Source organism: Ceratotherium simum, chromosome 3 (genome assembly GCF_057802395.1).
Source record: "Ceratotherium simum simum isolate JZ-2026a chromosome 3, ASM5780239v1, whole genome shotgun sequence".
Lineage (NCBI taxonomy): Eukaryota > Metazoa > Chordata > Mammalia > Perissodactyla > Rhinocerotidae > Ceratotherium > Ceratotherium simum.
In genome coordinates, this window is record NC_141902.1 from 94995663 (window position 1) to 95020064 (window position 24402).

At 39.6% G+C, this 24402-nt stretch overlaps 2 protein-coding genes across 4 annotated transcripts in view; both read right to left on the bottom strand.

Annotated features, from left to right (window-relative positions):
* Positions 1 to 362: 362 nt before the first annotated feature.
* C3H15orf40 (chromosome 3 C15orf40 homolog) lies at positions 363 to 6920 on the bottom strand. 3 transcript variants are annotated; one of them, XM_087429019.1, is made up of 5 exons: positions 6778 to 6919; positions 5646 to 5772; positions 3158 to 3285; positions 1669 to 1760; positions 363 to 532 (listed from the first exon to the last, which is right to left on the bottom strand). In XM_087429019.1, the coding sequence occupies exons 1-5, from the start codon at positions 6889 to 6891 to the stop codon at positions 526 to 528; spliced, it is 468 nt and encodes a 155-aa protein (XP_087285145.1). In that variant the 5' UTR covers positions 6892 to 6919; the 3' UTR covers positions 363 to 525. The 3 variants fall into 3 exon arrangements, with proteins under 3 accessions (XP_087285145.1, XP_087285144.1, XP_004432046.2); XM_087429018.1 differs by lacking the exon at positions 1669 to 1760 and having other exon boundaries at positions 6778 to 6920; XM_004431989.3 differs by having other exon boundaries at positions 363 to 1760.
* A 4813-nt stretch (positions 6921 to 11733) lies between these two features.
* BTBD1 (BTB domain containing 1) overlaps positions 11734 to 24402 on the bottom strand; it is a 46598-nt gene continuing 33929 nt past the window's right edge. The window contains exons 5-8 of the mRNA XM_004431990.3: positions 23117 to 23309; positions 16487 to 16574; positions 13278 to 13424; positions 11734 to 12784 (exon numbers count right to left, since the gene is read on the bottom strand). Of these exons, the coding sequence (XP_004432047.1) occupies positions 12626 to 12784; positions 13278 to 13424; positions 16487 to 16574; positions 23117 to 23309 (587 nt within the window). The 3' untranslated portion in view covers positions 11734 to 12625. The remainder of the gene's footprint in view (positions 12785 to 13277; positions 13425 to 16486; positions 16575 to 23116; positions 23310 to 24402) is intronic.

The following is a 24402-nucleotide window of genomic DNA, read 5'->3' on the forward strand; positions in this document are numbered from 1 at the left end:
GCCAAGACCATATAAAACAGAAGCACATCTGGAGGCAGTGTGGCATAATGCTTTAGAAGAGAAGGCAGCTGAGCGTCCCCCATGCTCTGCCATTAGAGTTTACTGTGATCTTAGATAAGCCACCTAACATTTCTTGTCCTTGGTTCCTATCAACAGAATAAGAGTTGTCCTAGATGAGTGGTTCCCAGCTCTTTTAACAACCATAATTGTTACTGTTGGTCTTTCTTGTGGATTTACTTTTAAAGATTTTGTCTATAGAGACATTTTCTCATGTACTTAGACAAAGGACACAACTGCAAATCAGTTCTTCTGACAGCAAAGGTAATCAAGTTATTTACCTTACCAAATTACTATAATTTGCATTGAATATTTAAAAACAAGATATTTATTATTAGCTTTTGAAGCTTTAATACAGATATGGTTTCTGATAGGCTTTTACAAATACTGAAAATAGCTTCCAGGTCCTCTTTCTTCTTTTAAGGATCTTTGGAGATTCATAAGAACTACTAGATTTGATGATTGCAGTTACCATCTAAGGAGGAAGAAAATTCAGTGACTTCTCAAAAATGATAATTAACATTAAATTACAAGTCTTGATTATTCTTAACTTTGTCAGAAAATGCTCAATAGAGTTTTAAAAAGACACAGAAAACGTTTTTGCATTTAGGTAAGCATTTTAAAATATTTGGGGCCGGCCCAGTGGTGTAGTTGTTGGGTTCACGTGCTCTGCTTCGGTGGCCTGGGATTTGCAGGTTCAGATCCCGAGTGTGGACCTACAATACACACTGCTTATCAAGCCATGCTATGGCAGGTGTCCCACATAAAACAGAGGAAGATGGGCACAGATGTTAGCTCAGGGCCAATCTTCCTCAGCCAAAAAAGAGGAGGATTGGCAACAGATGTTAGCTCAGGGCTAATGTTCCTCACCAAAAAAATATATATATACAGTAAGACTACAAAGCAGTGTGACAGGTTTTCCTCTGTCACTTGTAAACTGGATTAGAAGGCAGTCCCTAGAATTCCAGAAGTGTTGTGGAAATATTAGCATTTTAATTTACAATCAGGATAAACAGAACTCAACTAGGAGTCAAGAGATCTGGGTTCTAGTTGTCATCTTGATCTTGAATAAGTCTCTCAACTTCTGGGTATCAGATGAAATGGGCTGAATCAGGTCATCTTGAATATCCTTTACAGCTCTGTTATTTTGTGATGCAATGAAATCTGAGTAACATGTTCCAAGCTGTTTGGGGTCAGGGGTTTTAGAACCTATAGTCAATGTATAGTACTTTTAAAATTCCTACTTTTTTTTTTTTTTTGGTGAGGGAGATTGGCCCTGAGCTAACATCTGTTGCCAGTCTTCCTCTATTTTTGTATGTGGGACACCACCACAGCATGGCTTGATGAGTGGTGCATCGGTCTGCGCTTGGGATTCGAACCTGCGAACCCCGTGCTGCTGAAGCTGAGCATGCGAACTTAACCACTACACCACCAGGCCGGCTCCATAAAATTCTTACTTCTTTATTGAGTCCTGTTCTTATTTAAATATATATATATATATTTTTTTTTCCATGTTCTGTGCATTTAAAGATATTTTCCTATTTAATAGCTTTTTCATCATTAGCAATCAAAAAGTTTCTCAAGGATGTATTTTTCATTTCTTGCTTTTACTTTTTTTCGAGTTCCTTTTTTAATTTCTCCAGGATCTCTTCTGGAGTCGTGGAGGCCAAAAGCTTCACCACTTTTTCACGAGATTTACCACCCTGGACCAAAAGGAAAAAACGTGTCAAGATAACATACTAAACTTTCTAATGCTACTACTAGAGACAGCAGACTTCAGGTGTACCCATCACAGCTGTGTCCTCATGAGGTTGTTACAGGTGGGCTGGAGCTTTCCTGTCAGCTTAGCTGCCACTTTTTCCTGGTCATTTCTGGTCTAACCAAAGACTGTCTCTTAGATTCCACCTTACTACAAGTTTTTACAGCCCTCTAGGGTTTTTACCTTCATACATCAATTTCTGTAATAATAAAATCTGGGCATTAAAATGTCAAAATGAATGTGGAATCCAGATGTACAATATTCTGGTTTCAAGTAACTCTTCTGTTTAAATTAAAAGTGAAAATTTCTTAAATTCCTAAAACATATTGCAGTTTTATATGAACTTTATATAAAAATAGTTCCAAATATAGAAAAAAATTGCTATTCTCTATACTGTTACACATTTCTGAAAATTCCAAACAAAAAGCAACCACATATCCAAGTGCTGTAGTTCCACAACTACTTAAGACAAGTATAAAAAGGATTTGTTTTGAAACACATCCTTTAAGGTAAAACTTGAGCAGGGATCTATCCAGATGGGGAGAAGTTGCACAGGTAGAAGAGTGAGCAGTGCCTTTCAGGGAAATGTCAGAGCAAGTGCACTGGCAGAAAATCAGAAATGACCTGCCATAGGCAGGGGATGTTGAGGGAAGTGGCCTGATCAGATGGATTTTTAGGTACAGCCTATTAATCAATGAGTCTGAGTGCCAGCTGGAACCCAGATGGGAGCTACAGAGTGCAGAAAACAAGAAGAGCTTTAAGAAATATACACATGGCTGGGTCTCACTCCTGCAGATTCTGTATCATTAAGTCTAGGGTGATGCCCAGGATCTTGTGTTTTAGAAATTGTTCCCCAGTGATTTTGATACTCACCCCTAGTGCAAACCTGTGGTATTAATGACTTCATATGAGCTTTCTCTCTTCCTAATGAGCTTTTCTTAGTGATCAAGGATAACGTGGGGGACTAGAAATAGTTGATGGACTCACTAATGGAGATGACAAACAATAGGAACCTTTTTACATTTTTTAGTATGGTGATGACTTGAAGGAAGAGATGAGCAAGATTAATCTGACAGAGCAGGTACAGGAATGAATTTAGAAAGGAGAAAATGCTGGAAATGGTGGTAACTAAGGAATATAATTAAAGAGTGTGGACAGTCTGAATAAGGATTGAGGCAGTACGAATGAAGGAGAGTGGGAAGAATTCACAGACTTTAGTGATTAAATGAATATGAGAGTTAAAAACAACTGGTTTTTCAATTATTTGGAAAAGAAAAATCACTTTTAAAAATAATGACTGATGTGTAATAACCAAACATGCAGAAAGAGAGAGAGACCTACCTTATCCAAAACCACGTCACTCTTCCTAAGTTCTAAGACCTTGGAAAGGTACCGACAGAGCTCGGCGTTCGCCTCTCCTTCTGCCGGAGGTGCTGCAATAGCTATGCTCACAGCCGTGGCTGTCAAATCTGGAAGGAAAACAGGTGGACTTTATCCTTGAGTTCTTTTTCTTCATGAAGGGAGGCTATTTTGTGAAAGCATTTGCATTTGCCTGGCACATAGTAAGTTTTCAATTAATAACTGTTGAATGAAGAAATGATTAAACTAATCACACTTAAGGCAACATAAACATGATAAATATGCCTCTACCATTACAGAAAAGAAATCTCAAGAAAATTGCTATTTACCCCACCCTGCTGACCAAGATGGGCCAACAGAGTCCTGGGCAGTATCCTGGATTTAGGCAACTGGAAACCAATGACAGGAAGAGCCCCAGGCAGGGAGTCAGGAGCTGGGCATTAGCCCCAGCAATGTCCCCGAGGCAGCGCACTGGATTGTACAGGTCGTTCAGGGTTTCCTCATCAGGAAAATGAGGGCACTGGGCTAGACTCATCTCTTATGTGAAATGCCTCTTTAATGTTTTTAAAATGTAATATTTACTTAAACATTTACACAGCACTTATATACACTATGTATAATTTAAGAGCACACAAACATGTACTTTAGTGCTTTATAAAAATTAACTTGTTTAATCCTCATAACAACTTTATGAAAAAATATTTATACCGTTATCTCCATTTTTCAAATGAGGAAATTGGAATTGGAAGTAATGTGTGGAAAGGCACATGGCTAGAAAGTGATGTTGTGATTCAAAAATAAATTTGAACTCATGGTTTGAAATCCAGGGACAAAGAACATTGCTTCTGAAGAGTGGTCCTGACTCCCTCATCAATACAGCCTTTATAAAGAGAAACCTGCCTGTCGTCTCCACTGTCTCTGAGAGAGAGAAAGTCTTTACTCAGAGCAGTTTGCAAGTGAGCTTGAGCTGGTCCTACATCTGGGGTTACTCAGGCATTTCCACACACACTTAGTCCTTGCCTGTGGAAACAACATGGCCACAGAATCCACAAGAATGAGGTGGTAAAACAACTCTCCTCCTATCCTGTCACTGATTCTAAAATGCACAGTTTTTCACATTTTATCATCTTTGAAATCCAGATGTCTTAGAATAGATGGGGGGAAAAAGTGTTTAGTTGATATGGATTTTGTCTTACTGGTACATAAAATACTTGTGTACCTTATAGTTGATGGCATCTTAGATTTGATGCAACATGGTATCCAACAGTAGACAGTGCCCACAGGGACTACTTAGAAAATGCTGACCAAGGAGGGTAGAGCCAACAAACAACCAAGTTAACATGGCCCTTAGCACAAACCAGGCCTACCACCCCAATTCTGAGGTCTTGTTTTCAAAATATACATATATATTTTTTTGTGAGGAAGATCAGCCCTGAGCTAACATCCATGCCAATCCTCCTCTTTTTGCTGAGGGAGACCGGCTCTGAGCTAACATCTATTGCTAATCCTCCTCCTTTTTTTCCCCCAAAGCCCCAGTAGATAGTTGTATGTCATAGTTGCACATCCTTCTAGTTGCTGTATGTGGGACGCAGCCTCAGCATGGCTGGAAAAGCAGTGCGTGCGTCCGTGCGCGCCCGGGATCCGAACCCAGGCCGCCAGTAGCAGAGCGCATGCACTTAACTGCTAAGCCACGGGGTCGGCCCCCTCAAAATATATTTTTAAAAAATTGGAATACAGAGCTTTAGAGTTGAAAAAAACCTTCAAGATAATTCAGATCAACAATTTTCAAACCTTTTTCCCCACTCAGAATCCCCTCCCCCCAATTTCCCCTGGAATCCCAACACTTAAAACAAATGTAAACACAGCCACTCAGGACCCCTGTCTGCGGGCCTCCCCTTGCCCACCTCAGAGATTCCCTAGGCACCTTTTGAGCTCCAGGGAATAGCTTGAAAGTCTAACTTAGTCCAGTGATCTCCTCTGGCAGATGAAAGAACTGGGCCCAGAAATGTTTTGTATTGTTTTGATTCAAAACAAGTTCATACAGAACTTGATGACCAGGACTTCAAGATCTCAGGTTTTCGCTCCCTCCTTGGGCTAACGGTCATTAAACTTGACCAAAACATCTTTCTTTCTCTGGCCAATGTCTGCAGTTTGGAATAGGACAAACTAAAAATAATCTAGGCTACACGTTTTCTGTGTATGTCCTTTCTAAAATACCTTATTTTTCAAAAAGAAAATATTCAATGGTTTTTAATCTAGCTTAGTATTCTTTAAATATTGTATATTCACTTTTAAACACTGGATTTACACCTTTACATTAGAATCTAGAATTTAAAAATGGAGAAGCCTCTAACTGCAGATGTGAAAATATCCTTGACCATATAGGGTAAACTTTCAACTACCCAGGTAAAGGGAGGGTGGAGGGGACACCTGATTCATACATGACTCCCGCCTCAGAGTCCAGATATACCTGTTATAGCATTTTGTTTGGAACCAGGTTTGGCATGGATGGCTATGGTGACACAACCTTTAGGATCAGCTGCCACAGGACCTAAGGGAGGAAGTGGTGTCTCTGGTTCCTTGCTCTGGCTTTTACCCTGAAACAACAACAACAACCACGCTACAACTTTACAGCTTACAAAATATTTTCCCACACACTTGATCCTTCCACTACACCCTTTCACCCTTAACCAAGACAAATGAAGCTAATCAGTCCTGTCCAGGAATTTCTGACTACCTGGAATGATTTTCCAGCATCTTTCATGGCTCAAAGTCTTCCATGAAGCCTTCCCATTGACCCCACAAAGCATTTTTTTCCTGCCTGGGAGACCTGACTCTGACTTCCATACCTTCATTCTGGCTCCTACCTTCTGCTCTGTATTTCCCATTCTTCATGGCAGAGACCATTTATTATTCACCTTCGTGAATAGCACGAGCTAATAAATCTTTGTGAACAGCCGTGGCTGGAAGTGTATATGTTTGTGTATTTGGGGGGAAGGGGGAGAGGAAGGAATGACAGTGATATTTAAAGGCCTACTGTGTGACAGAAGCTGTACTAGGAACTTTTCGATTCAACAAACATGAACTAAGGACCGGGGCAGTATTCAGGCAAAGGATACGGAAAGACGAATAAGGACGCATGGTTCCTGCCCTCAAGGAGCTGGCACTGCAGCGAGGGAGAAGGCACAATATCACTGTAATCCCCTGCGAAGGGCTCCCTGCGCAAAGAGAGGGGAGCAGTCCAGCCTCGGGGCGCAGGGGAGATGCTGCCGGGAGGCGGTGCCTGAGCTGGGTCTCAGGGCTGGAGTTCGCCCTGCCGAGACGCGGAAGGGGGGGTGGGAGCGGTGTATTCTCCATAGGGGGTCGCCATTAGCCGGGTCGGGAGGCAGAAGCAGCACAAAGCCTCCGGGAAGCGCAGGCCTGCGAGCGGGCAGATGAGGCCAGAGGTCAGGGGCCGCGCTCGGATCGCCCGGGTGGACGGGACGCAGCCGAGGCGGGGAGGCGGCAGCAGGAGCCCAGGGCAGTGACCACCTCTGTCCCGCCGGCGGTCCCTCTTCTGTCCCTGCGGCCCGCCCTCCCGCCGCCACCGGACTTGCACTGGCCTTGGTGGTCGCACCAGCTTTCTTCGGCATCTCGGCCCCCAGAGCGAGCCGGGTGGAAGGCCGAGCAGCAAGTCTGGCCCCAAGAAGCCTCAGCCGGCCGCCAAGCCGCAACATTCCCACCGGGGAGGCGGCCCGGAGCCGGAAAAGCCCTCTGCGCCTGCGCACAGCGGGAGGGCGCGGCCCGCCGCCGCCACCTCGCCTGCGGTCGGAGCGCGCCAACTCCCGGCCGGCGGGAGCAGGACCTCTCGTTCCTCCAGGACCAGAGAGACGGGGAGCTGGGCTCTGACCCTGCCATGACCCGCCTCCCCAACAGCAGGTGGGAGGGCTGTGTTACCTCTAGTCTTCTGTCCCCTCATGGGAAGAATGGTTTGGAGTGAGCGGCAAGGAGTGCCCAGGGCCAGGCGTCTTCTCGCTCCTGCAGCCGACCAGAGGTGCGGACGGAGCCCCACTGCTGCCCATGGCCGCAAGTGAGGTAGAACCTCCAGCTGCCTTAGCCTTTGGGCGCATTCCAGGTATTGACCGAGCACCCACTTTGCGCCAGGCGCTGAGGGTCCCACAATGTAAAAGAGGAGGAAATACAGTGATGTAGCAAGAGATGAAACTGGAGAAGTTAGCAGAGGCAAGATCGTAGTGTCATTGAAGGGTTTGAGGCAAAAGATTGGTACAGTTCAATTTGTTGTTTTAAAAAGATCACTGGCTGCAATGTGGCCCATGGAGGAATAGAGGTAGGGAGATATGCCATGTAAATGGAAGTTGGTGGCCTGAACCAGAGTAGTGGCAGTGGAGATGCAGAACTGAGAGCTGATCATTTCAAGGATATTTGGGAACTGGAATGATCCGAGCTTGGGGAAGGCCTGGATGTGGGAATGAGAGGGGTCAACGAAGATGCCTGGGTTTATGGGCGGAGGAGCAGGTTTGGGAGTCTGAGGTGAGTTGTTCGGTTTGGGACATAATGAGTTTGAGATACCCGTAGGACATCTAAGTAGAAATATTAAGGGGGTAACTGCAAGTCTGTGACTGAAGCTTGAGAGATCTGGGCTTGTGATAGATTCTGGAGCCCTCTGAAAATAGATGGTAATTGAAGCCATGGAAGCTGATGAGAGACCGGCTCAGAGAGTACAGAGCACGAGGGCTCAGGACAGAACCCTAAGAGGAGGTAAAGAAGAGAGGCCACCAAAGGACACTGGCCAGATGTAGGAGTACATGGCAGCCAAGAAAGGACTTAAAGAGGGAGTGGTTAACAGTGACGAATGCCAGAGAGGACATGTAAAACAGAAATGAGTGGTGTTGGTGACCCAGGCAGGAGCAGCTTCAGTGGAGAGGAGGAAGTGGAGGTAACACATGTAGAGAGTAATTCAACTTCACTGTGAAGGAGTAACTGGTATCTGGAGGAGCACATGGCATTAAGACTTACTTTTCATTTTTAAACTGGATGAGAGAGAACCATATATGAATGTGGACAGGAATCAGCCAGGAAAGGAGAGGTTATGACAGAGGGAGGTGCTGGGGTTCTGAGCACAGGTGGAGAGGCTGACCTGTCAAGAGGAAGTCTTAGACACCCCTTCCTTCATAAGAGAAGGGAAAGCTTAGGTGCACATGCAGGTGTGTTTATAGGTTTGGTGGGAGCTGGATTTTCTTTCATTAGCTAAAGGAAAGGAGGTGTTGAAGATGTGAAGAGAGTGGAAGAGATTTAAATACTCTGGAGAATGGCAAAGAGCTGATTATTGAAACTCTCACCTGGCAGCACAGATGGTCTAGTTGAAGCTGGAGACCATGAAATCATCATGGCCCCAGTCTATAGTTACATCACTTTATTTTTTTGTGTGAGGAAGATCAGCCCTGAGCTAACATCCATGCCAATCCTCCTGTTTTTGCTGAGGAAGATTGGCCCTGGGCTAACATCTGTGCCCATCTTCCTCTACTTTATATGGGACGCCGCCACAGCATGGCTTGACAAGCGGTGTATCGGTGCATGCCCGGGATCTGAACCCAGGCTGCCAGCAGCAGAGCACATGCACTCAACCACTACACCACGGGGCCTGCCCCAAGTTACATCACTTTAAATGCCTGGACTCAGTAGCCAGAACGTTGAAGATAAGGCAGACAACTGGATTCACCCAGGTGGGTTTGAGCGTTATTGAAGTGGCTAAGGATCAAAGATCAAAAGTGGAAAAGGAAAAAAAAAAAAGGATCAAAGGTGGAGTCTCACTGGGTAGGGAAGGAAGACAGCTGACAGAACAGAGGTCAGGGGATGGCAGTCTTGAGATTCAAGAACAGATGTAATTGGAGTACAGATGAGAGCTGAAGAAGCATCGAAGGTTGTGGTCAGAGAGTGGTATGTCTGAATTTACTATTTCAGGAGTAGTACAATTCCACATGACAAGGTGCACGGTGCAGGCATGAGGAATGGCTGACATGAAATGGTGAAGGGGTTACTGGAGGTAAGGAAGGAATGGAAAGCTAGGTGTAGATGGGTTGTCCACCCCACATGGACTCTGAGGTCACTCCGTATGTAGGCTTTGGTAAAAGAAAGTGAACCAGGCGTTAAACCAAAGCCATATTTTCCTTGTTTGAAATCACTTCAGAATTGAGGCACAAAAGCTGAATCAGCATCATATAGAATTTGTTTTGGGTTAAGTCATGACAGCCTCAATTGGAGCCTTGACAGTTGCGGTGGTGAATTATTAATGGTACGTGGCAGGTGACTAGATGGGTGAAGGCAGAGAGAGGGGGAAGAGGTGCCTTGCAAAGAACCATTCAGCCTTTCCACAGGTGACTCAGGAGTGGGGAGCAGGGAGGGGGGAGGAAAAGCCATCAGCTCCATTTGCCACCAGAAACTGTGCACCTGACTTGCTCCTGCCCCAAATCTCTGCCTTTGGAAGGGAAAGATGCAGAGTGGGAAGATATGTTGCCCAATGGTGTGGGAAGGAACAGGGGCTGTGATTCAAATGGCAGAAAACCCATTATAAACATGTTTATACTGGTTTGTATTTTATTTTTTATCTTCTTTCAGTTTTTAGTAAAGTTGCATTTAAAAACTCCATCTTATCTTAGCTTTGCCAATGGGGAAAATGGAAAATGGATTTTTAAAATGTACACACTAGACAAGAGAGTAAATGAGCCGTGTAGCTGGGGTGCTGGAGGTGACTGGGGCTGGGATCACGATGGCACCAGCCCCTCTGATGAAGGATGCGTTTTGTCTAATTCAAGGGGCACATCCTAGGTTTTGAATCTGAATGACTAGAAGAGAGAAGCATAAAGAAGCAAGTGATTTAAAGGAGATGAGACTAGAAGGGGAGGTGGAACAATAAGTTTTAGACATGTTGCATTTAATACACTGAATTCGAAGACCTGGCTCTCTCTAATGTCATACAAGGTCGTCTATTCTCAGGCAATTTTTTTTCTTGAAAACTAAAGATACTACTTATGTGGACCTAAAAGAAAGAACACTTTGATAATGCAAATCAACAATCTCAATTTGTTGAGCGGATACTAGAATAATCACACTTTTAAAAAATAGAAAATACTTATATTCTACAGTAAATACAGGTTAGCCACGTATCTTTTTGGGTCTTATTGTCAAGTTTGAGAATAGTGACAGAAATGTTATTTTGGGACCCAGCAAAATAGTATTTTCCCAACTCTTAGCTTGGGAGATAGACTTGGGTTTAAATTCTGCCTCCCATCACTTATTGACCTTTTTAAACATGAATTTCTTTGACTGTGAAATGGGTATTATAATAGTACTTACCTCATACTGATGTTGTGAGAGACAAATGAGAATGTGTGTAAACTACTGAGTGCAGAGCCCAGTATACAGTAATCACTCAGGTAGCTATTAATAATACTAAACAATGGTGAGACGGTCGTCACACTGTAACAGTAAATAACAAGAACTGTCTTCATTCCCCTACCTCCTGAGATCAGAACAAGAGAGAGAAACCCGAGACCACGGAACACTGATCAAGCAGCAGATGGAGCAGTAGTTATTGTTGCTATAGTTCCTATGAATTGCTTTAAGGCAGCAGCAAAACATTCTTATTTTGTGTTGCATTACTTCCACAAATTAAAAATAAGGTTAAACCTCAATTAACTAGAACCCTTATTCCAAAATGCTGTCTTACACTCAATTTTTAGAAGGACAAATGACAAAAAAAAGGATAATAGCCATTTATATTTTTAAAATTTCAGGGAATGTCCCATATCAGTAAACAGTTCTGTTTCACCTTCTACAGCTACCTTCAATTACAATTGTTTAGTGCAATGTACTTGAAGCATTTGAAATGCCTCAAACATCAAAAAATATTAACTTATCTCTGGCATACCATAAAGTTTAAGGCAGAAGTATTGTTTTTTCCTATAATGGTTGCTACAGCATATTTGCTGGTCAATCTTTAGTCAACCAGAACTACAAATTCCATAGATATTCCAGTTAACTGAGGTTTATACTCCCAAGGTCATGTTACCAGAGATAGAAATATTTCCCTTTCCTTCAGCAATTTTAAGAGACATCTGCCACCAACACACCTCACTACCTTCTTGAAAGTATAAAATGAAATACTACTTTAGATGAAGAAATTTAAATCCTAAATACCATTATTTAGAAAAAATTAATTCTTTTTAAGTTGATACTTAAAGAATTGTGATTTTTAACCATCTTCCACAACTATTTAATATACCTTAAACTTAATTACACGTGAGTTTTTTATAAGATAATCACTTTCAAGGGAAAAAAAGAATGTTATTTATATAAAATTTTGTTTTATAAAAAAGTGTATAAATGTCATTCTGTCAGATATACTTCCTATCCCCTCCCAATACAGCTGTAGCTGTGGACAACAGTGAGGTCATGAATATTAAGCATATTTTACTTCTTGGATAGCACTGTGTAGGTGACAGAAAGTATACCTTTCAGCAGGAGTGATTCTGTTGGATATCTTTAAAATTTCAAAGCAGTTGTGAGAAATTTTAATACTTTATTCCGTTACTTGCTGTGTAAGATTATCACCACAGTGTTGAACTGATGTCTGTTTACCCGGTCACCATCATCATCTCACTCTTGGGAATTCTTGGCAGCATCCCCCATACAGATAGACAGCTATAGTGGTGCAGTTTAATGATAAAGAATCCAGTCTTAGACTATACCTTTAGATCTTTGTTTATATATCACATTATTGTGAATTTGTATAAACTCCATCTATAGTTTAAAACTGTACTATGTAAGACGTTACTATACTATTACAAAATATCCTTTTCTGTAAATGCATTGAAAATTTTCTCGAGCATTTATTAGGCCTATTTCTAGCACTATTCCAAATGCTAACCACCAGATATTTCAAAACTGCAAAAATAAAGTCAGTTTTCTTAATTTTCTGAAATTAGTTATTTGAGTTGATAAGAATTCTGTAGGAAAACTGACCCATCTGATCTCATGTATCCTTCAAAATAGTTAAGCCTATATGCCCATCTCAGCTAACCTTCAAAATAGTTAAAACAAAAACAAACTAGCTATATATAACAAGAATCTTTCAATTATAAAACTGTTGAAAGACCATGAGTCAGCTGATCTATGAAATTATACAAGATAAAGCTGAAACAGCTGTTTTTTAAATAATTAAACCCAGTTCTCTTTTCCCTTAATTAAGGTTATAAGAAAATGGAAATCTGCCTTTAAATCATGCAGAGATTTAAATCAACATTTTTCTGTCTCCTCTAAGAAACTAAAATGTTTCTTATCTTACAATTATAAATATTCATAACACTCGAACTCCTTTTTGTGGCCAGTTTTTTATGCCTTTGAGACTAGACTGTATGCTACTATTTAGCCAAGAGGTGTTATAATGCTACATTATGTATAAAATATTATTTCTGGTATTTGTCCATCTTCTATTGAAGTGCCATTATTATTGCCAGGGGAACTAAAAAAGAAAAAAACAGTCTTGCTAGCAGTAGGTATTTCATGCACTACTTTCTTCAGTCCTTTTGTGCCATAGTGGGAATCTGGACCCTAAATGAAAACAAAAGGTTCATTAGTAATTTTCATTTAATAAGCACTAAACTTAAAGCAGTGTTTTAATTAGATTGATGATCTATTATATATTATAGTTCATTATAGCTCCTGTATAAAATTTTATGCCAAGTCATTTAATGAGAAATGAAGTTTCTGATGCAACACTAATTAATGATTAAAAATACTGAATGTAGAACTCAGCTATTAGAAAACAGTGAAATGGTTTTAAGAAAATAATTATTTTATCCTCTGTCAAACATTCAGTCTCCTACTCAAACAAAGGGCTACTTCTTATGAGGAATCATTTCTTTCAGAGCAGAGCTGTGCTGAGAGGCACTTCTTTTCTCAAAGCAGTGGGATGTTTTAGCTCCCAGCTTCCTTCTTTCCCCTTTTCCTAAAAGGCTTTACTGTCAGTGACTCCCTGTAACACGCAAGAGGAAACCTTGGGCCCCACAAGTTCACTATGTGGAACATTCTAGACACCTCTTACTTTGAGTGTTGCACATGCTGTGTAGCACACGTTGGGCAGGATCTCTATAGGTTCTTTGAACATGACCCTGAATGTGTTAGCAGTCCCATCACAACTAAATCCGGTATCATTCTGTCCCAGGGTTTGTTTTTTTTCATATTCAATGATCTGTAATTTTTAAAAGAGAAGTTACATTTAAGTTAAACCAACAGAAATAAAATTTCATAGAAAAGCATATAAAGCCCTTAGGAATATAAGAATAGACTACTACATCTCTGTGTTGTAATTTTTCTCTACTTATCTCTAACCACAAAAGATGGCTTTGAACATGCTGTCAGAAAATGGCTATTTATCATTCATTGCAGGAAAGATGGGGAGGATGTCAAATAACTGGGGCTTTGCTGTAGGAGAGAGGAGATTCTATATAACACACATGGCTTCAGAACTGGTTTTTGAGAATGTTCAGATTTTAGATTCCCAAGAGAAATGAGCCTCTACTCCTTGGTAGCCTATGTCTTGTTGCTTGGGAATTCCCGTAGCATTTCCTATATCTAATTGTTATTTACTGAAATTGAAATAACCTTAAATGCAGTATTCAGGTATGTGGATATTCAAAATGTGAAAATTCTGTCTTCAATTTAGTTCCATAATCGGTGCCAGGCACTGAAGAACACCCCCAAGGAGCTTCCAGTCATGAGAGAAGACATGTAAACAAAGAGTTCAGTCCAGTGCCTCCAGTGGGAGAGCTATGCATAAGATGCAGTGCGGCTCCACAGAGGAGGGTTTTAAAAGCTCAAGTCAGAGCTTACTGGGTACCAAGAGAAAGATCTTCCGGGCAAGAGAACACCGTGTGCGGAGGCTGAGGCTCACAAACCTGCCTTTTTGCGTACATTAGGTAAAACAGGCCAAACCAACACATGCAGTGAGAGGTCAGGACAGTGGTCCCACCTCTGCAGGGATAGTGATGGGAAAAGATCACAAGGGGGTTCCGGGGGTGCTATAATGTCCTATGCCTTGATCTGGCTACTGGTTGCACAAGTGTGATTGGTTTGTGAAAAGGGAGCCAAGGACCACTTATAAATATGTGCACTTTTCTGTAGTTTATCACAGTTTAATAAAAAATCAAAATAAAAAAGACATGATGGCGCCCTGTAAAAGAGTAGTAAGACACAAGATTTGGTTGTGGTCGTGTAATCTAGAGCAAACCACTTCACTTCTCGGAGCCTCAGTTTTATCTTTTAATTTGGGGAAAAACCTTGCTCTACCTTCTTCCTAAGGCTGTTATGAGAATCAAATTATAAGACGACAGCAACAGACTATGTTTCAAACACTTTCCACGCATCATCTCAGTCAGTCCTCACAAACTACAAGGCAGGTACCACTACTGTCACAGCAGACGGGGAAACTACAGCTTAGAGTGCTTACATCATGTGCCCACAGTCACACCTGGAGGTGGTGGAGATGACACCCACCCGGGCGGGTCCATCTGTAATCTATCTGGAGGGTGCATGAGACTAGCCATTGGGGGAAGAAAATACAGAGAAGTCCTATTTCTGTTCATTTTACTCAGAGTATTTATATTTTATCACTTTACTATCCCTATAACCCTGCTGCCCTCCCTCAGTTTGTACACAAGAATTCTGGTGTCTTATGTAATACATAAGGTGCACTGAAGGAAGAGTGGGGTTCCGCAATAGAAAAGGCTGACAGCGGGGCCCTAGCTCCTTCTCAGGCCTGCAGATTACACAGCCTGCTTAAGTGGGTTCGTGGATCCCACTGGACAGGATCTTAACGATACTTTATAAAGCATATAAAGTGAAATGGGTTGTGATCAAGAAAATCTTTTACACCTCTCAGAGGTTTACTGTGGTTTTTCTGCACTTAAAAAACATAGAGGGGCTGGCCCTGTGGTGTAGTGGTCAAGTGCACGTGCTCCACTGTGGCGGCCCTGGGTTCGCCGGTTCAGATCCCGGGCATACAGCGACACACTGCGTGTCAGGCCATGCTGTGGCAGCATCCCATATAAAGTGAAGGAAGATCGGCATGGATGTTAGCCCAGGGCCAGTCTTCCTCAGCAAAAAGAGGAGGATTGGCATGGATGTTAGCTCAGGGCTGATCTTCCTCACAAAAAAAACAAACAAACAAACATAGAAACAAAATTTTCTAACTTGCTTTAAAATCTTTCAAATAAAGAATTTCAGTGGGTTTTGAACCTATTTGTTAAAAATATTAACAACGTAATTTTCTAACTGGTTTGTAAAAATGCTAAGTTGACATGAGTGATGTAAATTTATCAGCTGGATTTCACTATAAACTTTAGTGGACAGGATTAGAAAATGAGCATGATTTCATGTAGCAGAGCCAATAACGAGATTCTTCCATTTGGGACAAGGTATTTTTGTGAGGTAGTGAGGTATTTTTCTCGGCTGTCATCAAACGAGGTCTTTGAACTGCTGTATATTTTGAAAACTAATGATGCATTTTGATCACAAAGCTCACCAATGTTTTTACTTTTAAAAACAATATATTAATAACATTTTAGAGAGGGCAGTTTTTTATGCTGATAAAAGTTTGAAACATTGCTTTCTTTCTTTTCTCGTTTCTATTTTTTGTGTTTTAATCTATGTGTAAGTACAGTATTATATATGTATAGTTTGTAAATAAAAGTACAATGAAGATGTGTTTCAAACATAATTTTACCAACTGGGGTGTACAATCAAAAGTGTGCAGACACTGGTTTATTGGGAGGGAAAGAGAGAGGTATTTCACTTTCTTCCAGATTAAAAAATGAGGTGGAGTAGATCTAAAGATGAGGTAAGGTACAGTCAGACAATGAGAATCAGAAGGTGTTCACAGTAGTTATAAGAAATTAGTTTCAAGCCCCAGAGTTCAAGTACCATGAAAAAAGCAGGTGATTTTTAAGACAGTCAATGCACAGCAGGAAGGACTAACAGAGGGGCTTCCTGAACAAAGGAGAGCACCTCATATGCTAGTGCCTCTGTGAAGGACCCCAGGACCCCAATTCTCGGAAACCACATTTTTTTGATCAGTTGTAAAACATAACTCTCTAGGCTTAAAATGCTACTAATAAGCTTTCTAATGCCTTTGATAATTATATTAAAATTTGGATTCTGTCAAATTACAATACCTTTTGTCAAGTTACAATATCTTATTATAAAATTACATGTTTGTTATAGTTCAAGATGATATATAGTGGGAAAAAAGTGTACCTGTATATTCACTTGATAATCCGTGGGACCATGAATAGATCCATATAAACCAAATCCAACTATAGAGATTCTTCTATTAACTGTGAACCTGAGAATAAAGCCAAATATAAAATAACATACATAATTCAGTAAACGTTCATATTCTGAAGGCTTATAAATTTTTTTAAGTGTTACCTGGAACATCTAATTTTGCTAATAAAAAGGAAAACTATCACAAATTAGATATCCTTGGAAATGTCATCTGTTTGCAAAAAAAACTTTCTGGAGTAAATTTTAACTTAATGGGAACTTAAGCAGAATTTATTTTCTATACTATACATTTTTTGAGAGTCAAAAGAATTTAACCTAAATACCCACTTTTGTTGTAATGATAATTTTAGTCCAAATATGTTTGCACATCTCCTTCATGAACACAGAGGTGTCACCTATTAGGCCTGAAGCCCAGCATCCCCAAGTATGATGATTCATCAGCTCGATGAACACTTACTAAGGGCCTGGGTTTGGCACTGGGGAAATAATGGTCAACAAGGCAGTCTCTACCCCTACTGCACTTACAGCCTAACGGAGGACACTGATAAACAAGTAAACAAAGGAATAAACCAATAATTATAAACTGATAAGAGCTGTGAAGGAAGCAGGCTGCTGTAACAGAATATCTGTGGTGGAAGGCTGGGGACAGGACCCCAAGTGGATCAGAATGAGATTTCATTCTAGAACAACTGGCAAGTCCAGTTTGGTCATAACAGTTAACAAATGGACCCACCTTACTCCACTTTATAAATGTATAAAAACTGACATCAAGTACAAATGGCATGGAAAGACTGTATAATCAGAGATAATCTATAATATAAAGCAGTGATCCTCAACATTTTAGGTAACAACTTCAATTATTATTACTATTACTACCACAAATCTACCACTTTATGAGTACCTCCTGTGCTGGGCACTGAGCTTCAGTTCTTTACATGGATTATTTCCTTTAATCATCACAACAGCTCTATAAACTAAGTAACACAGTATTATCTTTATTATCCTCAGTTTTTATAGTTGAAGAAACTGAGGTTTACAGAAATTAACTTGCCTAGATCGAAAAGTGTGGCAGCGCTGGGACACAACTCCAGGTATGCTTGGATCAAAAGCCCACACTCTCAACCACATTACATTCCCAGGACAGTATGAAAACCACCTTAAATTTTTTAAATGCATTATTTATAAGGTAGTTTTTTCTTATTATAAAATAACAACATATTCTCTGTAAAAAAAAAATTAGAAAATGTAGCTAAACAAACAAGGGGAAAAATTTAAAGCATCTCTAAATCCACCATGCAGAGATAACCCGTTTACCCTTTGGGACACTTCCTTTTCAGACTTTTAGTTCTATTTTTTTAACAATGGGAAAATAGACTGTTTTCTATGAACATGTAGTATTTAAAAATCATGTCAGAATGTATATATTTTTGTAACTTTTTTTCATGTAAAAAGGTAAAAGATTATTACTGATTCACCAAATTTAACTAATCCCTAGTTGTTGGATAATCTAGGTTATTTGCAGTTTTTGTTATTATATAACAAGGCCATGATGAACAATGTTATAGCTAAATCATTTCATAGAGCCTTAATTACTTGCTTAGAATACATTCCTAGAAGTAGAATTGTTGGTGAAAATGAAAAGCAGGTTCTCAAGGCTTCACATACATATTATCAACTGCTTTCTGGGGAGACGACACTTTACACCCATGAGAAACGAAGATCTCTTCTATGTCACTCTCAACAACCACAAGCATTTTCATTTCTTTTTGCCATAGAGAAAAGGACAAATTCTATTTACATTTCTTTGATTATTAATGAGTTACAATATTTGCTCATACGCATACTATTTTCTCTTTAATGAAATACTCACTCATGTTCTTTTCCCATTTCTCCCTGTTGATGAGTGTCTTTTTCATGTGAATTTGAAGGACCATGTTACATAGTTATGCTTTGTCAGTAATATCCATTACAAAACATTTCCTGTCATTTATCTCTTGTAGTGGATTTGGACATAAAAATTTTGGATTATCTGTAGCCCAATTATGATCTATGCCAAGTTTAGAGAGGCCTAGCTCATCCTTATAATAAACAAACACTTACCTGTTCCAGCACTTTTCCATTGTTTTAATGTTTTTTTTTTTTTTGGTGAGGAGGACTAGCCCTGAGCTAACAACCGATGCCAATCCTTGCCTTTTTTCTTGAGGAAGACTGGCCCTGGGCTAACATCTGTGCCCATCTTCCTCTACTTTATATGGGACACCACCACAGCACGGCTTAACAAGCGGTGCATCAGTGCAAGCCTGGAATCCGAACCTGCGAACTCCAGGCCACCGCAGCGGAGCGCACGCACTTAACTGCTGCACCGCCAGGCCGGCCCCTCGTTGTTTTAATGTTAAAAATACAAATATTGGTAGATGGCTCTAACTTTATTTTCCCAGTCATTAATCTTTCCCTCACCTTCTAAATCCATTCCTTATATTCTCACCTATGTTAGGTGAGTTTCTGAACTCTGTAGTATGTTCCATATGACACTAACTTATTATAGCTTTACAATACTTTTCATGTTTGATCCCTACTATTCTTTTTAAAAAAGAAACATTTAATCTTCTAGATTAACTTCAGAATAATTTTGCCAAGCCACTCTTCCCTACCAAAATTTGACTTCTGAAAGGAACTGCATAACATACATTGGTTAATTTGGAAAGACTTTGTCTGATTCCAGTTGAAGTTCTCCGGTTCTTCATAAAGGTACTATACTGTACATTTCTTTTTTTTTTTTTTTTTTAAAGATTTTATTTATTGTTTTTTTCCCCCCAAAGCCCCAGTAGATAGTTGCATGTCATAGATTCACATCCTTCTAGCTGCTGTACGTGGGACCCGGCCTTGCGCTGGACGGAGAAGTGGTGCCTCGGGGCGCTCCCGGGATCCGAACCCGGGTCGCCAGCATCAGAGCGCGCGCACTTAACCGCCAAGCCACAGAGCCGGCCCTATACTGTACATTTCTTATAGGATTCAATCCTGCTACTTTATGTTATTTGTTACTCTTGTAAATGGGATGGATCTATTTTTACTCAGTATTATAACTGAAAATGTCAACACTTTAAAAATGTTTTATTTTGGCAAAATATATAACAAAATGTACCATCTTAACCATTTTTGAGTGTATAATTCAGTGGCATTAGTACACTCACATTATTGTGAACCATCGACACCATTCATCTCTGTAACTGAACTTTGATGACATACACGAACATTACTGGTTTCTGCATATACATTTTCTATTGGTTCTAATAGATTTTTAGCTGATCCTGAGGTTATTCAGGTGGATCAGTGGTTCTCAAAAGAAGTCCTATCCCCAGGGAGGCATGTTCTGTTTTCATGAAGGTTTAGGGGCCCTACTGGCAGGGAGCCAAGGACATTAGATTTCCTGCAATGCTGAGAAAAGTCTCCCAAGACAAAGAATCCCAACCAACCTCAAGTGTCCTGTCAGAATTCACGTAGGTGAAAAACTTGTTTATACCTATGAGACTTGAACCTAATTCCATTTTATTTAGAAACCAAAGTTTTTTATGGCAATTTTAATATTTGCTGACATTCATTCATTCATTCATTCATTTATTTTGTGAGGAAGACTGGCCCTGAGCTAACATCCAATGCCAATCCTCCTCTTTTTCACGGAGGAAGATTGGCCCGGGGCTAACATCCGTGCCCATATTCCTCTACTTTATATGGGACGCTGCCACACCATGGCTGGACAAGCGGTGCGTCGGTACACACCCAGGATCCGAACCTGTGAACCCCAGGCTGCTGAAGCGGAGGGCGCACACTTAACCACTGCACCACCAAGCCGGCCCCTTGCTGACTTTCATAAGAGGCAACTACCATATAAACAGAGGAAAATTATGCAGTCAGTTCTTGTTATCTGTGGTAGTTATATTCTATAAAGTTGCTGCAAACACAGAATTAGCAAATACTAAACCACTGCTCCTAGGGGGAATATGTACACCTCCCCCCAACATAGATTATAATCTTAAATCCTAAAAACAACACATCCTAGTAGATTCCATTTACTTTATTTTACAAAAGCGAAAACAGAGTTCAGAAGTGTTAAATGACTTGCCTGAGGCCACCCTACTAAAAGGTGCCAGAGCTGGGATTCTAACGTCCCAATGGCCCAGAGCCAGTGTCCTGCACTAGCCTGCAGTGCGCCCTACCGTCTCCATCTCTGTAAGAGAGCTGAAACAAGGAGGCCGAGCATCGCTTTGTTTGACCTCAGCTGGGAACATACTAGAATCTTTTCCCTCGAATGACTAAAAAAACACTCCAAGTATTGATTTGGGGGTTATAAATAAATTTTAGTGAGTAGGCGAGCTCACAAATACAGAAACTGAATAAACAGGACTGACTGTACTTTGTTTTATTTGGAACCTTTAAAGAAAATAATGTAACTGGTAGCAACGCTGCTCATGGTATTTGAGACATTAATATAACACGGCTGTCCCCTGCAACTGTAGCTGTCTCAGCATGCTGAGACACATACTGCATCCTACTGCTTCAGTTTGTCCTCTAGTGTGGTTTGTCCAAGGGTCTACATACCGAAGTACATATTTTATTTTACTGTCAGTTACATTTATTTCTCCTTAACATTACAACCCTAGGCCATTATATTGATTAAAAGAAAATAAATGTGTGAAGCATATTATCTATGAATTTCATTTCAGGTTAGTAAAGGGGGAATACAAAATATTTATTATAAAAAAGGAGAACTGGGTTTTATGGAGTTGAGAACTACTAATGTAGGTAATGTTATCTGCAAATAATGAAAAAGACCTCTTCCTTTCCAACATTCAAGGCTCTAATTTCTTTACCCTTATGACTACATCAATCGTAATTATAAGAACACTGCTGAAAAATAGCAAGGTTAGCAGGTATCCCTGTGTTAACGTTTCAGTAGTCTATCATGTTAAAGAAGTATTCTTCTAGACCTAGTCTATTAATGGTTACATCTGGAATGAAGGTGAAATTTTATCAAAAGTCTTTCTGACATCTATTGAAATAATCAAATTGTTTTTCTTTGACCTGCTACTGTAGTGAATTATATTAATACATTTCCTAATATTGGGCCATTCTTCTCAATCTCCAAATACATTCTATTTGCTCATATAGTATTTATTCTTCTAAGGTACTGCTAGATTCAATATGCTGATATTTTATGTAGAATTTCTTCTTCTATATGAGTGAGACTGATCTAGAAAATTTTTTGTCTTGTTAGATTCCTGTATAAGAGTTATGCTTCCTCCAATAATTTACCGAGAAGTACTTTCTTCTTTTAATGCTCAAGGAAACGACCTGTTCTTTGATGGTTTGATAAAACTCACCTGTAAAAACCACCTTGTGAAGGGACAGTTCTTTGATAACTTTTAATTCCTTCCATGGTAATTGGTCTATTCAGGCTTTCTTCTTCAGTCAATTTTGATAATTTATATTTGCCTATAAAATGATTCATTCCATCAAGATGTTCAATTTATTAGCACAGAGTAAACCCAGAATTAAAATAAAAATTTCCTCAGTATATGATTATATTCCCATTATTTCTAAATGTGAGTATGTTTTCTCTATTACCTTTGCCAGAGGTTTACCTATTTATTGATCTTTTTAAGGAACCAGCTTATGGATTTATCAATTCTACTATTTTTAATTCATTAATTTCTACATTTATCTATTTCCTTTCTCTTTTGTTATGGTTCTTTTGCTATTCATTTTCTAGCTACTTGGGTTGAACGCTTAAATCATTTATTTCTACTCTAATTTATTTAGTAAAAGTAGTTAATTATTAATGTTTCTTTGTGTGATGCTTTGGTCTCATCCTATAAGTTTTCATATATAGTATTCTCATTGTAAATGATTACTAAATAGTCCACAACTGCATTTTTTATTTCCATTTAAACCCAATATTTACAAGTCCTCTCTCCCTTGGAGTTCTATTTTTTAACAAACTTGTTATTAGTTTCTAGTTTTATTCCAAAGTGCAATTAAATAAGTGGAAAATCCAAAAGGCATGTTTTATGGAAACTTATTCTATTTTGACATTTAACCTAACACAGTGGAGCAAAGATAAATTCCTCAACAGGATTATATGCATGTATCTTTCAAGATTCTTGATTTTTCTTCTCATGTGAGCTTTTATAAATGTATGCTGAGATATTTTCCATGCAATATCTATGCAAAGGAAAAATTCACACTAAACATAGGAAGATTGAATGTATTAAATTGTAGCCCTAAAACTGTAAAAATAGTGTTTGATCAAGTAAGGTCTAGGCCGCAGCTCACCAGCAGTGGCAATCCAAACAGAATACATGCGATAGAAAGCCCAACCCAATCCTTTCTTAATTTACTTGTTTCCTAAGAGGTCCTCTCACTCATAATTCAATGAGGAGACCAGTATATCTCATGGACTTCTTGACTCTTGTATTAACTTAGAAATGTATTAAACAAAGTATAAAATAAAATGTTGGTTAATTATCTCCCACAGTATGAGAATAAAAGCCAAACGCTAACCACTGCCCCACACCACTCCCAAGCCTGCAATATGCCACATACCTGATTCGGTCACTGGTTCCACTGTAACCCCAGCGGCTCTCTACTTGCTGGAATCTATTGATGCAGCATTCCTTCCCTCTGAGGCAGCATCTTGGTCGATCAATATATTCAACTCGGGGTTTAGGATTGACAGTAAAATGAAGAAAGAGATTTACCACTTCACGATCTGACAAAATTCCAGACTGAGCAGGACCTGTAGAAATAAAAATATAAACCTCAAAAAAAGCAACTTGATTTCAATTCCTAACTTTGTAATACTCCACATAATAATGTGAATTCAAATCTGGAAGATGTAAAGTAACAATGAGGTAGAAAAATCTTAGCATATATAATTTTAGCATATATTTAATTAAAACATTTTTCTAAATCCATTTAAGGTAAGAACTAAAATCATTAATAGCTCAAAGCTTCGATGAGACCCTGAGATCACAGAAAGATCTCTGGATTTTTCTATCCACATACCCACTCTTAGTACCAGAGACTTTTGGTCACCAGAAAGAGGAGAGTCATTCCCTGTGGTGGGGAAATGCTTACAACGGCAGCCAGAGCTATCCTTACTTCTCTGTTCCCCAACTAATACCTGTTGGAGGTTAGAATCCAAACAAGGGAATATAATTACAGGTGGAAATAGATGCGATAGTGCTTTCATTCTGGGGTTTAGGAATTAGCAGAGGGCAGGAGCTAAGACTGGAAGAGCTGTGGAAGCAGCATATCATATGTTATAGTTTTCCCATCCCACTGTTTCTGAGAAGAGAAAATTTCCAGGTAGCTTAAACTTATCTAGGAATAAATTCTGTTCCTCATAAAAGATGCCAGGAGATCCCTTCCAAGGCTGGTAAAAACAATCTAAATAAGAGATTGCAAAACACTAGAAATCTGGTTTAGGAAGGCATAATAAATTCAGATTTTAACATAAAACCCCCTTAAAATATCAAACACAAAATATAAAAAGCGTGCGAGACCTGGCCCCAAGGTTCATATGCAGTCTCTGGATAAGGAAAGATTGTAAAGAAGGAAAAACACAATTACAAACTTAAAACCTGCATTTTAGCAAAAAAGAACAGAACTGGAACCGCATAAGATCAAAAAACAGATGGGGATGAAAACTCACGTAACTTTCTCAGAATGACAATGAATAAGACAAAAGAACTAAAATGTTTAAGGTGATGAAAAAAGATAAAAAGCAAGACCAACATACAGGTAACTAGTGCTCCTGAAGAACTAACAATAAGAAATAGGACGATGCAATAATTCAAGACTGTAATAAAATTTCTTAGTTGAAAAAA